At 36.8% G+C, this 17,475-nt stretch overlaps 1 protein-coding gene across 4 annotated transcripts in view; it reads right to left on the bottom strand.

The window, feature by feature from the left end:
- SCAF11 (SR-related CTD associated factor 11) overlaps window positions 1–17,475 on the bottom strand; it is a 50,988-nt gene that overhangs the window by 22,563 nt on the left and 10,950 nt on the right. For 3 of the 4 annotated variants that reach the window (XM_054632466.2, XM_054632463.2, XM_054632464.2), the window contains exons 2-4: window positions 11,088–11,163; window positions 10,096–10,250; window positions 978–1,055 (exon numbers count right to left, since the gene is read on the bottom strand). In XM_054632466.2, coding sequence (XP_054488441.2) covers window positions 978–1,055; window positions 10,096–10,250; window positions 11,088–11,148 — 294 coding nt within the window. In that variant the 5' untranslated portion in view covers window positions 11,149–11,163. Of the gene's footprint in view, window positions 1–977; window positions 1,056–10,095; window positions 10,251–11,087; window positions 11,164–17,475 lie in introns of those variants that run through there. The other variant, XM_077178880.1, reaches the window with a different exon arrangement.

The raw sequence follows: 17,475 nt of genomic DNA, 5'->3' as shown, positions 1-17,475 counted from the left end.
TATTCCTACAGCTCCAGTGGCTCTTTTTCAGGGAAGGACATTTTTCTCTGCCCACCTGTTTACACTGCAATTCTGTGAACAGACAATCTTTCAAACTATATTTTGATACAGCCTTTACACTTTCCCAAATGTAAACTTCAGTTTATCCCATTTCAACTAATTCCTTGATTCTTCAGAAATAAAGAAGACAAAATACACAAGCATGGTTTCCTATGAGAAGGAAGCATCTCTAGTTGCCAGCATGGCTCCTTTACAGGTGACTGCCTGGGCCTCCAGAAGTACAAGAAATGAGTAGTGAAAGCCTGTTTTCTAAATGTCACAAAGTGCAAGACCAGCAGCTTATGAACTACTTATAAGCATAATTTCATCACAAAATTTTCGAATTGTACATGGAATTACCAGCATCTTTCTATATGCATTTTCAAGATCAACTATCAGAAGAGGTTTTTCCCTACTTGATAAACTACTCTCCTTATCAGTATTTTTAAGAAGAATTCAGAACTGAAAAATATTTAGATTTTGGTTGAACAACATTTAACATAAATTGATCCTCTTGCATTTTTGTCAGGGAATTGGAGGCTGTGAACCCAGAAGATTCACCTTAGCTAAAAAAAGAAAAGGCAGTATTGCAGGATAATTGGTATAGCAGTTGTTTACAAAACCTAGTTTAAAAAACACTTTGAGACCAATTACTATACTTCTATTCTTGGATATATCATGAATGCTCAGAGATACTACAAAGTAGCAAGAGCAGCTTTATGATTATTATTACTATGGTAAAATACTTGCTTTGAAAAAATAATTAAGAATAATTCCTAGCTTCAAATATGTAATAGAAACATTGAAACAGCAATTACTTTGTTAAGAAAGCTTATTTAACACAATACATTTCATTTTATATGAATGAAAGGCTGCAGGAAAGGAACTTGGACATTCCTACAAGGGGAGTTATTTAAGAAAATAAGTCTGGAACATACCTTTATCTGCTTATCCAGTGCATCCAGCCTGCACACTGCTTGAAATGGTCTGCGATCAATAGGACATGAAGCCTGTGTCTGAAAAAGTATTTTTCTTATTACAAACTTGGTAATGAGCTAAGAGAAGCCCTAAAATTTTCTAAACTTTTATTCACTATTATAGTAGCTTACAGAAGCACACAAAATCCCAATTTGTTCACAGTAAGAATGCATTTGGACACATTATACATACACTCAGTATTTTGTTTTATATAAGCAGATTGCTCTTTCAGGAAAAATCTAAAAGAAACCAGAATATAACCCAGAAGTTGTGTTTAGAAAAGGAAAAGCATTTAATGCATTTTACATCAAGTTACCTTCATTTTCTGGTCTTTTAATTCCTTTTAGGTAACTGATTTTATACCAATGTGTCCCGATTTTGGCTGGGATAAAGCTAATTTTTCTTAGTAGCTGGTACACTGCTTTACCAGATTAATGTTGATAACACACTGCAAAGCATAACAATATGCAAATGTCCTCTACATTTCATACTGTTCTAACATTTTATTTTCAACAGGAAGTGTGCTGCATTGTGTCTCCCTCAAAACATAAAACTGGTAATGCAAAAAGCAAACAGTGGTTATAACACATCTCTTTTGTTGCAGTCAGCAGACAGCAGAGTCCCACATGTAATCCATCTAAAGTTTTACAAATCAATTTTTAAGAAAAGGGAACTGAAGGCTATTTTACCCTACTGTTTGATGGAAATAGCCATTTATTGTTTTTCCCTCATCACCTAAATGCTCTCTTATTGAGGCTGCACTACATCAGATAAAACACACACACAGAATAACAACAACACATTATTAAGCATAGAAATGGGAAATTTCAACTGAAGTGCCAGGTAAGTGGATCATGTAGTGAATCAGCTTTAAGAAAAATCCACATTAGATATTAACTTTTGCTGTGAGAGAACCCTTTATTCCTTTTAATTCCAGACATGTTTGCTGTGGGGGCGTGGTTCTTTGTTTGGTTTGGGGGTTTTGTCATCATTACACCCTCCACACCCACCTAAATTCCACTGGCCTTCAGAGGCTCAGTTCAACACTTGTAAAACAAAATAAAAAACCAAAACACACACCCAGTCTCCAGCCCTAATTCAGTCACTGAACAAGATCCAGTATAGGAACTGCATGCCCTGAAGAGGCATATAATTTCTGCAATTTAGAGAGCTACAGGGTATCTATGCAAGCAAGATGCCATACTAGAATTACATAAGCAGCTAGGAAAAACCTGCATATGAACTCTGCCCCAAAATCCAGTCGTGAACTTCACTGCTGTCTTTTCATCAGGCCTTCTAATTTTCCAGTTAATTCTGTTCTTTTCTCAATTTCAAGGAGTGCTCAACTTTATTTTTACATACCAGCCCCAAAACATGGAGCATGGAGTAAGTTTTTGAGCTTCTGATTTCAACTGAAGTAGACAGAACCAAACAAGACTGATTTTAAAAAAATCCCCAGGGGTAGTTTCAGGAATAAGCTGTTAAACAAGAATGTAAGTTAAAGCCGTCACCTACCCTTTGATGCTCTGGTATTTTGTCCTAACTAAAAACTTCCTCTTTTGGGGGATACCATTGTTCTCTGCAGTGTCATGGCCTCAGATAAGAAAACCATATTGGGTAATTAAGCCAGTTCCCTAAGGACTCAGATAATGAAGACAGTTCTTGTCCTGTAGTCAAGGTACAGCTAACCCACAGTAACACAGTAGTGCAATGTTCCATTAGGATATTTGATAGCATACAATGCACTGTAGCTTCTGAATCCACTGCAAACATCAAGGTGCATACTTTCATTCTTAGATATGCCAGATTGTAAAAGATAGGTAGGAGGAAGTTATTTTTCTTAGCCATTTTTATTCTCATTTCAGGATCCACCTTAGCTGAAATGTTTATCCAATACAGTCTCTTCCTACATTAAATTTACACATGAATGTCAAGTTATCTTCCCAAGTTTAAATCACTGCAAGTTATGTTTATTCATTGCAATAAAGTATCATAGAATCTAAGTGTAACTAGCAGCAATACAAATAACAGCTGGTTTTGCTTCACTAGAAAGATGTTCAATGTTCAATTCTTCTGAACAAATTTTTAACAACTAAATACAGTTTTACAGAGTAGTAAAAAGGAAGGAAAACATTCTGGAAGAGTCAAAAACTACCATTAGGTTCAGATATGTTCAGAAACAGCGGATGCTCTTTCCACTCCTACTCAGTTGCTTTTTGTAGCCTTAGCATTTTCTGTAAGCTGACAACATTATCACTAGAGAAATTCCAATAAACTCAGGACATTTGGTTGTACATCCCCAGTCCCCAGGTGGAGTACAGTTTTGAGTACCCTGAGGGAAACTAGAGGTCACTTCTGTCTAAACATGCATCAGTTCTCACCTGTCTACTAACAAATAAAAGCAAACCTTTAAAATGTTGGAAAAAATGGAAGAAAAAACCCAAAGTTCCTCCCCTCTCCATTTTTCCAAAAGCAAGACAGGATTTATACTGCTACAGAAAGGAATAAAGGTAAAAAAAGTCAACATTCATTAGAAGAAGCAATTATGAGGAGTGGTGACCTTTAACTCATCTCTCAGGTTTTTTGAGAACCTGGTTCAGGTAACAAAGTTGTTGAGTCTTCTTTCATCAAAGGCAGGTTAGCAATTCCACTCTTCTGAGGTTTCCTTTCAGGGAGCATTGTAAGTAATAGTGAATGTACACTGTACTTTTTGGTAAAGAACATTTAAAACAAGAAAGAAGATGCTGAGATGGAACAAGTCCAAGAAGCAGCTACCACTTTTATTGTGCACAAGGAAGAAGGTATGGGAAATGTATCAAAACCTTAGAAGAACCACAGATTTTTACAATATCTTTCTTTACCATAGCTTTAAAAATCAGAACATGCAGTACTTAATGTAATCATCAATGTCATTAGAACCTCAGCACGAGTATTAGTGGCCTACTTGCTTTACTTCTGAACAGTTCTTTCCTTGGAAAATCACACACTAGTAGCTTAGCACACTTCAAAATATCTTTGGTTGTTTTATTCTCCACATGAAACTACTGAGAGTTTTCCTGTTAAACCTGATAACTCCACAGTGATTTATTCTTTCACCCATCCTGTGAGACCTGAAGAATTTGCTTCATAAAATACATAAGCATTCAGACAAATCTCCAAGCCCTGGAAAGTTATCCACAAACAATATGCTTCATTTTCAGATTTCAAAAAAATAATTATTGTATTTTATTTGTTTTTTATGACCCCCTAGAAAAATCTTACTTTAGCTCCACAGGTATAACCTAATTTCTATATTCCTGTAACTGCTAGAGCGACACAGAACTGTGCTCTCTAAACTCAAGGAGCAATAGTCCCCAGTTTTAACTGCATCACTTCAAACAGCATTTGAACTAAGTGAGGTAGGTAAAAGGACGAAGCAGTTACTATATTCCAGCCAGGAATTTTCAGAAAGCTATACCAACAGGTGCAAGCTAACTCTGAAACATATTTGGCTGATAAAATAACTTTGACAGATACCCCCATCTCATCAAGTTCCAGGTTATGAGGTTTCATAACAAGCAGTAATAAGATGCAAGTACAGAATTGAAGTTGCTGCAGTAAATCCCTCCCCCAATTTTTTTTTCTTCAAGTGGCTCATAATAAAGTCTGTTCTCCAAATTTTGTATTGAAAAGCTGATACAAAAGGAAACATGATCCTGCACTCTTAGATAAGCTGTTAAACACAAATAATACCAGATTCTCCTAAATAAATTCAGAATTAAAGTGAGATTTAGACTGTTAAAGCAATGTCTGTACATTTCACTTCACCTTGTAATAACAGTACAGCAAAAAGCCCACAGTAACACCTCCAGCTTCCGTGAACAGGGAGACCATTACACCACATATAGTGAGAAACACCCTCCCCACATTTTAATGAAAGTAGGAAGGCATCAGAAAATGCACTATTTTCTAGAAACATGTAAAAACTTACCATTACCTTTTTTTCAGTCTACTTTCAAAAAGTAAGTACATTTAAAAGCTTTGTAGTTATACTTTAAGAAAGCGCTATTTCTGACAAGTCTTTTTTGGAGGGAAAAATCACTGATAGCAATGATACAGAGTGCAAAAGAACAGATTACAATTTTAACAGCTAATCAGTAGACTACTTAGTTACAAATCTAAATAGCTCTCTTCTCTCTACCTACATGACACAGCTGCCTAGTTCTTAAGTTCCAATTCAAAATTGCCATAACGTGTTGACAATTTAAGTTTAATTGTATTGACACTATTGGAAGAACTGGAGTAAAAGGAAAACCATTCAGACTTTTGCACTGGACTTCAACAGCATTAACATTCATAAGTTGCTAAATTCATGTTCTTGCAAAATCACAAAGTGGCTGAGGTTGGAAGAGATCTCTGGAAGTCATCTTGCCCAACCCCCCTGCTTAAGTGGGGAAACAGCCAAGAACAACTGTATACTACAAAGCAAACATGTAATTTGCAAAAAGGTATTTAAAATCTACACTTTGTGAAACAATTTGATTCTACAGTTTTTCTGAACATCAGTTCTCAGATGAACTGTCTAAGTATAGATCACTTTGGGTATACTTGAACAATAAGGTTTTTACAGTGTTATTTTTGGGGTTTTAGATTGTGTTTTTTTGAACACCATCTATGTTTTGTTCATTAGTGTCATCTTAATTCTTGCCCATAATGCTCTGTACTGCAGATCTCTGTGGATGTTGTTGCCACTTAAGCTGATTCCTTCCTATATCCTTCAGAAAAAAAAGAATCCAGATCAGCAAGATCAGAAAACACATTAAGAATCCCAGTTATCATACAGGTAACTCTCTGTAACCTCAGAAGAACATACATGTGCAGTACTATAATCCACATAACACAATAATCCAAACCTTGTATGAACACAAAGGCAACGACTGTTCTAAGAACTGAACATCAAAATCTATGAATAAAACACCTAAGAACCATCCACTAGAAACATACTTCAAGACAGCTCTTTGTACCAGCTGCTTCATTTGATCTAGTCAACCACAGATCCTGTACACGGCCTACCTGAATATGCCCCAACACTTTGGAGAGCTTATGACTGTACATACTCCACTTTCAAATTCTCCAGATGGGGAAAAAATAATGCAGGAAACCAAGATTAGAGCATGAGATAAATAAGCTTGGTAGGTGAGGGTCACTGAAATCAATGTCTCTTACACAAACATTGTAATAATGCAGACAACCTACTGAATCTTTTCTTCAACTCATGTCTCATGGCAGTTCATAAGAGGAACTAATAGAAGAACAGAGATAGAAATCTCCAGTAGATTTCTTAGCACTCTGAAGAACAGAAAGGAAGTGAAAAAGACTACACTAAATATTTATTGTTTCTAAGACTGTTTTCTTTGAATCAAATAGAAAAACAAAGATAGAGATTTTTCTCTAATGCATACAGGCACGACACCACAGCTGCTAAAGTAGCTGCTAAATTAACACCACCTTAGCTGAGGTGGTGTTAATTACTTTGTGCATGTTTGCCACAGATGCCTAGTTAACTTTTCTTTGTATCAGTTTCACTTAAATCCTCTCAGAACCAATTATTACAAACTAAAACATGTGCTTACCCATGAAAATACAAAATACAAGTTTATCAGAAAAAAAGTTTAAAAAATTCGTTTTGACCCAAGTAGTTAGTAGTTTAAATATACTAATAGAATTACAGATGACAGAAACACGTTAATGTAATTGCTTCCTTTGGTGTAACACGACATTACTGGTGGTATTTAAAGACTCTAGATAGGGGATTTTTGTTGTTGGCTACACCCTCCTTCCTTTTTTAATGTGGCCAGAATAATGTTATCACATGCATGCTCTTCACACTGAAAGCAAATCTTCACTTACACTGTCCTTCTACATTCCCACTGAAGGGTGTGTCCAGTAACCTCAGCTCCTGATTTAGCACCTTCTACTTTTTCATGATCTTCCAGCACAAACTCACTGAAATACAAAGCCTCAAGCTTGAGAGTCTTCATTAGTAAATGACACCATGTTGGTTTACAGAAATGGTAGACAGCTGGCACAGGATGGCGAACATTTATGTTAATCTTCGTGTGCCTACTGAGAACAGCCCCCAGCAGTGACTGGGAGAGCACTAGTTAGCACGGCCAAAAGCACACAAGTCAACAGTCTAATACTATAGAAGAGTTTAATAGTATAGGCAACTGATTTTGTGCATAGCAATGCTCTCAAATGCCACAAATAACACAGCCAAAGAGAGCAGAACAATTCAAGGGACTTATTAAAAAGTTACTCTGAAGATTAACTCCTTTGTGGGGATTCTTGGTCTGTCCCTCACTTTTTTTTTAGGCTTTAGACATCTTTCTTCGAAGGGAAAGAAAATATAGCACTGACTCAACTGTTATGCTATTTAATTCTGAACTCAACTAAATGCTATTTAATTCTGAAACTAAATGTTCAGATTTAGCCAACAGGATCTAATGTATTAGACCTGTTCTGTAGCAAGTTTCCTACCTCTCTTTACCTTTTGGAATAAAGGCAATTTTTATACACTGCTTTTTTATTGCTTTTAAGTGCTCTTTTAAAATCTATATTCTCTCACTTCTTAAAAAGTAAGCTGTTCAAAGTGTTATAACTGCTGCTTTCAGACAGAAGATCTGATGGTACAGGACACTTTACTGCAGTTGTCATGTTGAAAATGTCCTGTAGACTGAAGAGGGAGCAGAACAGTTAAACTCTAATCTTTTGCCTAAACTACTCTGGTTTTGATTAGAGTCTACACAGTTATATAAAAAACCCATAAACTCTCAGGAGAATAATGATTATGTACAATTTGAAAACAACAGTTTAAAGAAGCAGCTTGTCCTGTTACATTTTGTAGTCCAGATGCTATACAGAAAAATAAAATAAATACCCAACTTGAACACAGACTGCTGGCAAAGCCTCTAGGTGTATGGAGCAAAACTGAAGATACACAAAAGAACATGTCAAATAATGTGAATATTAGTCAGGGGTTTTTAAGACTTAATTCAATAATTTTATTCTCAATTTTGTTTTTCTCCAGCACTTAAAGAAGAAAATACCATTTCTAAAAGCAATTTGTTTCTATCCCTAAAAAATACTTAATCTTTACCCAGAATCAGGCAGTGTATCTTTTAAGCAGCAGGTGATTTTTGTATCTTTTTTTATATCTTCATTACTCAGAATGAATTAAATTATGTTTATGATCAACCAGGAACCAGAAAAAAACTAACCCTTATGCAACACTTCTCAAAAAATAACACATTCAGCTACTAAATATCAGTAACAGGCAAAAAGCACACAGCATCAGTATGTTTTAAATGGTGACATGCTTATAATATTTTTCTATCATTCAAATCTATAGAACCTCATCTGCTTCTCAGAGCTGAAGCCTCTGAACTGCCACCCAAGCTTCAACACTTATTTTGTCACTTTACTTTTAATTAAATCTACTAAATTAGGCAGTGGAGTTCCATGAACTCAACAGGCCTGGCTGTCAAGTAACCTCAGAAAAGGAAGCCTGGCTGGTTTTGCCTATCTGATGTCGCTAATGAAAAGCAGCAGCAGCAGCCTTATGTAGCTTTAGAAACTCGCCCACATCTTTTTTATGGCATCACATCTACTTTACCTGTCAACTTTTAAGAGAAGTTGCTTTTATTCTATTTGAATAGCACCTCAGACCACAAAAAAAAAAAAAAAAAAGACATGACAAGAAAAATGTCATATCACTCACCTGCCCTTTTAGAACAAGAAAATGTCTCTTCCTCGTTGGGCTTAAAAGCATCTGTTAGACAATGTGAATAAACTCGAATCCAGCAGCAAGCCAATATACTGTACTGCTTCCCTGGGCATGTCACTGTTTAATGCTTTTCAGCTGTCATTATAGCAACAAGCTAAGTTACTCAGGGTAAAATTACAGGTGAGAATTTCCTCTTCCCTTACAAATCAAATTCTCCAATGAATTGAATGCAAAACAGAAAATCTGGCAACAGGAAACTTTGTTTATTATCTGGTTTGTGAATCTAAAGCAATTTTAATGTAATAACCTTTTTTTTTAATCTAAAGTTCATATAAATTCTTCAGAAAATTGTGTTACCACTGGCTTTCCGTAATAAATAGCACAAATATTAAGGTTAAATCATAGCAAGAATAAGCATATTGCATATATACATACCAACCAATTAATATCAATGTTCTAAAGGGAATACTGCAATCAAAATCATCATTTACTTCAAAAGAATGAAAGAAACCAAACAGTGCAAAGAAACCAAACAGTGATCTCACTAAAGTGACAAACAAATTCAAGTCAATAGAAGCAGGGCAAAAGACAGCAACCCCCACTCATCCCAGTACAAAGCAATATTAATTTGGTGTTTTATACTGATAATTGGAAAAGTTACAGGAAAGGTCAAGACACCAGACTGAATGCAATGATTGCATAACATAGCTGAGGGAAAACAGACTAAATAGAACAAGGTCATCAAGGATTTCTTCAACAAGTCATTTTTCTTTAACGTTCCAGAACTATCTACTAAGTTATTGACATAGAACAAAAACCAGCCCTCATTAAAATGATTTTTTTTTAGAACAGCAGTAAAGCTTTTAGCTGAATTCTCTCTACAGGTAGAAAACTAAGGTTGTATCACTCATTTTGTAGACTAACATGAATACATATTGGTCCCAGCACTGAGCTGACACTATGACAAATAGCCTAGGGGTTATCACAAAGTAAGATTAAGCTAACAACAATGCAATATTATAGCATGTATATAATACTGTCTGATCTTCCAAACAGCCAACACCACCCTGTTTACTTATCCCTAATCTCTAGCAACCAATAAATTACTAGAGTAAGTAAGATTGCCTAGTGAAAGAAAACTCAAAATACTTTATCACATTAAGAACAAAGTTTTCCAAAATCTCTTTACAAATTGGTCACTGAATACTTCTATGCAAAGCCAAAATCTGTAATTTAAAAAAAATGTATCTGTAGGTATTAGATGCAATAAATTTCACTGAAAAATAAAAGCACACCTTGGTGCTCAGTCTTACCTCAGCCCATTTAAGAATGCAAGTCATGCAGAAGGTATGACTGCAGTTCTCAGGAAACCCAATCTCTTGCTCTAGAAGGCAGTTCAGACAGATGGGGCACGTGTTGCCATCATACAATAACGTAGAACAGGAACAGCTTTCCTCATTTTCTTCACCTGGTATTATTAACAGTGACACTTAGAAGTTTTGGCAGTTTTTGAAACAAAGTCCCTCTAGATTTGAATAACAGAGAAGTAAGAATTCTTTCAAGTACTCCTCTGGCCAGCTTCTTGGCTGCATTAGACCTGAAAACTTGAATTCAACTTGCTTGTAACTACAGAAAACTGTGTTTCAGATGAAGAAAGCTAAGCAACTTATTTCATAGACTACTGTACCAGTCTTTGCCATCAAAACAAATTTAATTACAGGGATATTTCAATAAAGCAGGTATCACAGTGTTTCCTCTTGGTTATGCAGTCATTTAGACATAATTCTCCTACGCTCTTGCTCCTTGCGTGTTTGTACTCTCTCCACGACTTAAATTACACCAGCATATTCTATATTATCTTATATACATATAGTCTACCTTTACTTTAGCATTTCTGTCTTAGAATTATCTTAATCTGAATATCTTCAAATATTTACCTAATCATGTACATTAAATAAAAAATGCTCCTGATTTTGTTAGAGTTGGAAAGTGTTTTCAGAATACAAAAATGTATGAACTCTTCTTCAAGGAATTTTACTCTGAATAATCATTTTCTCTGAATAGCAATTGCTATCAACATTTTATTTTGCTACTAGAAGTTAACAAGCAACAACAAGAGAAGAGGCAGGAAATTATTTGGGGACCTCACAGGCCAACACCAAATATTATGAGAGAGTGGTTATATTTACACAACTTCTTTCAAAACAAGCAGCACACTAATTGAGAGAACAAATGAAAAAAATCAGACCTTCACAGCTTCAACCTGAATAATATGCTTCAATCTTTTCACACACACAAACTTTACCTTCCATGCCTTCATGCGTCTGATCCTCAGTATCTTGAATACATTGCTTTCTGTTCTTCATCTTACAAAATGTAGTCTGGAAAACACAGAAACAGCTCATTTAGATTGCAACTTGAAATTAAAAAAAATTTAAGAGTATTCTCCATTGTAGAGTAGAAATATATGGTATTAGAAGTTAAGAGATTTTTTACAATTTATAAGTATCATTATTGCTGTCTAGCAACTGATGTTTCCAACTTCAAAATTTGCTTTTGTTCAACAGATGAGAAGTTTTTGCAGTGCTTTAAGACTACCACTGGTGCTTTTATTTTTAAAAATGCAACACATTTCTAAGTTTCCACGCAAACGACCCCATGCAACACTGCAGTAATTAACACCTGCAAACTGCCCTATGCAAATAGTTGAAGCAACAAACTTTAAACAATCTAGCACCAGAAGAGTTGGTTGTTTTACAAACCTAGAGTCACCGTAGTAGTGGCAAGTGAGAAAAATTAAAGCAGCTTATATTTGTATGACAAAAGCAAGAAGGAAATCATTCAAATTATTTGCACTCAGTAAAACATGTAGAGAAATTTGTATCAAACAAGGGACAGGCCACAAGCACAAGTGCAGTGCAGTATCATGAATGGGGGATGCACTTTTTAACTGCTCTGTGAAAGAGATAGTACAGATGAAGTACATCCCAGTGATCCACATCACAAAAGTTGAAAGAATTTGACACTACATAACAAATAGCAAGTATATGTTCGTTGGAAGCTTACTTAATACATGTAGAATGAAACACACTTGAAAAAGAATATCTATACCAAGGACTGAATCTCCTGCATTTCAAAACTCCTGTAGTCACAGCAGAGATAGTATGTACACCTAAAGCTCCAACCCAAGCCCCAGAGGGAACAACAGCTTTCTTCAAAACTACATGAAGCTTTAAAGAAGATTAGTACTTAAAAGGACAAACTAAAACTTCAGAAGACATTGAAGAAATCAGAGATTACCAATGTCTGCTACTTAAACATTCAAACCTGAAGCAAATCAGCTGAGGTTTGACACCTTTGCTAGACAAAGCAGTGGGACAGAGCTGAAACTGCCACAATCGCGTTCCTCAACTAAACTTCCTCCTATTTCACTCAGAAACAATAATACTCTTCCTTTACCACCACGACATCCAGAAGAGGGAGATACAGAATTTGCTTCCCCAGACTTTTCTTCTGATCAAGTCTTTATTGCTTGATCTTGGCAGCAGAGGTGTTTTAATGATCATATTTTAATACTAAGAAAAGCAACTCTGCTGCACATTCCCATCACATATAGTTCTCGTTTTCTTAGTCAACCCAAGAAATCAGGAGTCAAATCTATGAGTCTCAAAACACAGGCAGTTTGCTAAAGAAATGGTCAAAACTGTGAAACTAATTAGAAATCTGCAATTAGAATTCAAACTGGCTTCAATATTCCCATTAGAAATTACTTGATTCCCCAAAGGGAACATGGCAATCAATCCAGCTGAGGGTAGGGGAAAGTGAAGGGACAAGGAAAGAAAAGCCTAGCTGTAAGGGATTTCCCCCTACATTGCTATTGCATTTTTATATCTAAAATTATTTCAAAAGATATCATCAATACATGGCATCAACTGTAGGCTGGTTACCAGCACCAATACTAACACTGACCAAACTGCAGCCAATGCTGTAAGCTATAGGCAAGTTCAGTTGGCAGAACAACCACTGTCCAGACCTCCACCTTTTGCAAGCTAAGCAAAAGGAAACCTAACCCAAGTCAAGCTGCTCCTTTAAAATTTAATGTCTTCAACAAGCAAAATCTGTGTGAAATTAGGACAGGTAGGATCACAAAAACCACATTTGAATTTAGGAGATTGTGTTCTGTTGCTTTGCTGTGATTTGCACCAGTGGCTTTGGCCCCAGAAAGTGTAAATCATGCAGTAGTGTGCAGTATAGATGATTTTATACACAAAATATAAGAACATCCCCCCTTCACCACATCATTCAAACATCACCTCAGCAATGCTTTACAGAAGCCAAAAATTCCACAAGCTGTACTCAAACATGTTTCAACCCCAGAAGTCCCAGGACTCCTTATAGCTAAGTCAGTTTCAAGACAAGACCAAGAATTCTGCTCTCTACATACATCCACAGAAAATTATTTAAATAGACACAACCTAGATACCAAATTAAGGAGTAGCTTTTGAGTTCGCACTTATTATAACAGAGGTCAGGAATTCACTAAAACAGATTGCAGAAACAGAACACAGAAGCTCTTCAAATTTGTTTTTCCCCAAAGTAACCTTTTACTCCATTGTACTCTTTCTAGACACAGACATCCCATAAATTCTGACACACTTATAATTAGAAAAACAGAAATCCTAAAATTCTGACAGAATATCAGTAATCCAAGACTTGCAGCAACCAAAAACATTTATGTGGTGTTACCCCATTCTTCTCACAAGCCTATTATTTAAACAGATACTGAGTGCTGCTAATGCATTTCACAGATCACTTTGCACAGCACAACTTCATCAATTTGACATTGCATTTTGCACAACATAGCAGAGGAATTTAATACTACTGAAATTTTTATAAATAAAGTAAAAGATATAATCAAAATTTACACACTATTTAACAAATTAACTCAAAAAGACTGTTTTCTCCACTGTTTTAAAAGGGGCATCACAGGCATTAGAATAGCAGAAGAGTTAACACTGGACTGTTATTACATTTATATGATTAAAAGCAGAGTTGGTAAAAGAGAACATGGTCGTTTAGAAAGAGCAAACAGCATAAAAAATAGAATACTTATTTTTCCCAAAATGTGATAAGACAGCAACAAACATACTATGTTTATGCCTTTGACACTGTCTCCCACAGCACACTCCTGGAAAAGCTGGAGCCCACAGCTCAGACAGGAGCACTCTGTGCTGGGTTAGGAACTGGCTGGATGGCTGGGCCCAGACAGAGGTGGTGAACAGTGCTGCATCCAGCTGGTGGCCTGTCACCAGTGGTGTCCCTCAGCTGGGGCCAGTTCTGTTCAACATCTTTACTGATGACATGGGTGAGGGTGTTGAGTCTTTCATTAGTAAATTTTATGATGACACTAAGCTGGGAGAGTGTGTTGATCTGTTGGAAAGTAGGATGGCTCTGCAGAGAGACCTGGAATGGTTGGATGGATGGGCAGAGTCCAGTAAGATGCAGTTTAATAAGGCCAAGTGCCGAGTCCTGCATTTTGGCACAGTAACCCTCTGCAATGCTCTGGGCTGGGGTGCTGTGGCTGGACAGTGCCCAGGCAGAAAGGGACCTGGGGGTACTGGTGACAGCCGACTGGACATGAGCCAGCAGTGTGCCCTGGTGGCCAAGAAGGCCAGTGGCATCCTGGCCTGGATCAGGAATAGTGTGGCCAGCAGGAGCAGGGAGGTCATCCTTCCCCTGTACTCAGCACTGGTGAGGCCACACCTTGAGTGCTGTGCCCAGTTCTGGCCCCTCAGTTTGGGAAGGACATTGAGAGCTTGAGCGCGTCCAGAGGAGGCAACGAGGCTGGAGAGGGGCTGGGAACACAAACCCTGTGAGGAGCGACTGAGGGAGCTGGGGGTGTTCAGCCTGGAGAAAAGGAGACTCAGGGGTGACCTTGTCACTCTCTACAACTCCCTGAAAGGTGGCTGTGGTCAGCTGGGGTTGGTCTCTTTCACCAGACAGCAACTGACAGAACCAGAAGACACAGTCTCAAGCTGTGTCAAGGGAAATATAGGTTGGATATTAGGAAGAAGCTTTTTACAGAAAGGGTGATAAGGTACTGGAATGGCCTGCCCTGGGAGGTGGTGGAGTCACCATCCCTGGATGTGTTAAAACAAAGACTGGATGTGGCACTCTGTGCCATGGTTTAGTTGAGGTGTTAGCACACGGTTTGATGATCTTGAATGTCTCTTTCAACCTAGTGATTTTGTGAATTCTGTGCTGACAAAAAAACCCCCAAACAAACAAACAAACAAACAAAAAAACCCCAACAAACCCAAAAAAAACCAACAAAAAAACCCCAACAAAAATCCAACCAAAAAACCTCACCAAGAAACCGCACCTCTCTCCAAACTCTAGAGAATCCTTCCTAAGAATGCCTAAAGACAACATAACATTACAGCTAAGATGGTATTTTCTGGTGCTTGGACATTCTCAATAGAACTACTTTCTAAGAGAATTATCTTACTTTATTTCATATTTGACATAAAGACAAGGGTATTCTAGTATATTAAACTGAGAAGAGTGATCAGAAACACTAGCACAGGTACACAACACTACTTCATTTCCTTGCTCCCTTAAATGTTTATGTTTCCAGGCTATTCTTCCAAGGAAATTAAATCCCTGTTCTTGTTTTCATGGAATGCATCTGCCAACATAAGTTCTTAAAGAGAGTTGACTGTAGATTGTGGTAACAGATTTGTCCCTCTCCATCTGAGGAACTCAGCTTCATGAAGAATTTAAACAACTCCATAAAGCAGACTAAGTACCATGCACACATTAAACTATTTCCTATATCACAAAGTACAACTGTGATTCACACAAACTACTTCATACAACTCACAACCTAAAAATACAGATGTATTTCAACACTAATTCATTGTGCATGTGGAAAGAAAAGACTTGGTCTGTTCAAAGTCATGCCTCTTAATTTCTCAATGAGTCTATTATAATATTAAATAGACATAGAAAAAGCATTGGATTAAAAAATTACAGAAGCCTAGTTATAAGCGACACATGAAATTAGCACATGCCTCCTTTTTGCCTAACTACAAGACAAAGTCTTTGCAAGCATTCTTTATACCCTGTAAATGTAATGCAACAACTAAATACACTCTTCCTCAACAACACTAACAGTCTAGAGACTTATCTACACACAAGTACCCCAGTTAAGCTGGAAAGGGGGATGGAAATCAAGAACACACACAATGAAGTCTCCAGTGAGAAAGGTATCTTGGACATCATTTTGCACTTACTCATTTCTGCAACAGATTTAACTCAAGAAACATTTGTTATCAAACTTTCAGCTTTTTAGATACATGTTGCACTAAAAGTCAGAGTAGCATTTACTTAGACTGTTCTGTTACTATTAAAAATATTTTACTTTAAAAAGGATTTGGGGGACTCTTAGTTGTATTTTGATTTTTTAATAACTCAAGAAACAATCAGTTTCAATTATGAAACAACAGTCAGACATATATTTAGTACACAGAATTTATTTGCTTAATTAACGAGAATAACACCCTTTAGTCCCATCAAATTCTTGGGCAGTAGTAGGAAGGACTGTGTTTCTCCCTATTAATTTTCATGGTCATTAAGAAACCTGGGAAAGATGTTTAAGCCACTCCCTCAGCAAATATGTTTTTAAAGAAAACAAACCTCAACAACTAGTCACATTCACAAAACCAGATTTTTGTTGGTGGTGGTTTTTGTTACTGTAGTTTTAGTAGTTAATGACAGAACATGTATCCTCTGAAGTTCCTCATACGGGCTCATCCTAATCTCTGGACCATTACTGGGAACACGTCCAGCTGCTGATGAAAAATTTTAAACATTTTGCCAAAACTTTTGTGCTGTCTAAGAGATGGGCTGAGAAAATACTTATAATTTCCAAGGGCAGTTGAACATTTGAAAAGCTTTTGACCTACTTGTATCACTATGTCTAACAAAACACACACACACCAAAAAACAGAATAGGAAAAAAACCACATTACTGGGTATTTGTCTAAGTACATCAAGAACCTTCAGAGTTGTTTTATTTTTTATTTGGAAAAACATCTGATTTGTCAGAAGAGCCTGGAACGTAGACTTGCTTCAAGTGACAATTGAGTAATGTTGTTTGCCCTTCAATAAATGAGGGCTACATTGAGAATCTGGAAGCACTTATCCTGGATTTTCTCCTTTGCATAAAATCTCTTGGTCCTGCACATTAGTGAGAATAGAACCTATGGTGGCACTCAAAAGCAAGCTTTTAAAGAGGATCTTTACTCTTTGTAAGCTCAAATTGCACCTTGTCTGCACTGCATTCCCAAATCAAATCCAATAGAACCAACAAAGATGAAGAGAAAGAAAGACCAGCGCTATGCCTTGGGGAATAAAGACAGAAATCTTTTTCTATAGGTGGTTTAAGCCTATTCATGTAGATCCAGTGTCTTGGAAAGAATCACTGCTATTCAGGCAAGGAGATACTGCTGATTTAAAGACTCTTTCCAGACCCTCTAAGGATGCAATTACCCAAGAGAGCTGACAGCTTGCTGCCACCCAAAGAAGCAGCTATGTTTCCCACCACTAGTGATGGTGAGCAGACTCACTAAGAGCCATAGGGGTCCAAAGACACTGCAAGTGACAGAACGAGGGAGGGAAGACGTAAAAAG

The sequence above is a fragment of the Agelaius phoeniceus genome, chromosome 5, assembly GCF_051311805.1.
Source record: "Agelaius phoeniceus isolate bAgePho1 chromosome 5, bAgePho1.hap1, whole genome shotgun sequence".
NCBI lineage: Eukaryota > Metazoa > Chordata > Aves > Passeriformes > Icteridae > Agelaius > Agelaius phoeniceus.
The sequence above is the reverse complement of the archived record's forward strand: the minus strand, read 5'-3'. Positions and strand labels throughout refer to the sequence as shown.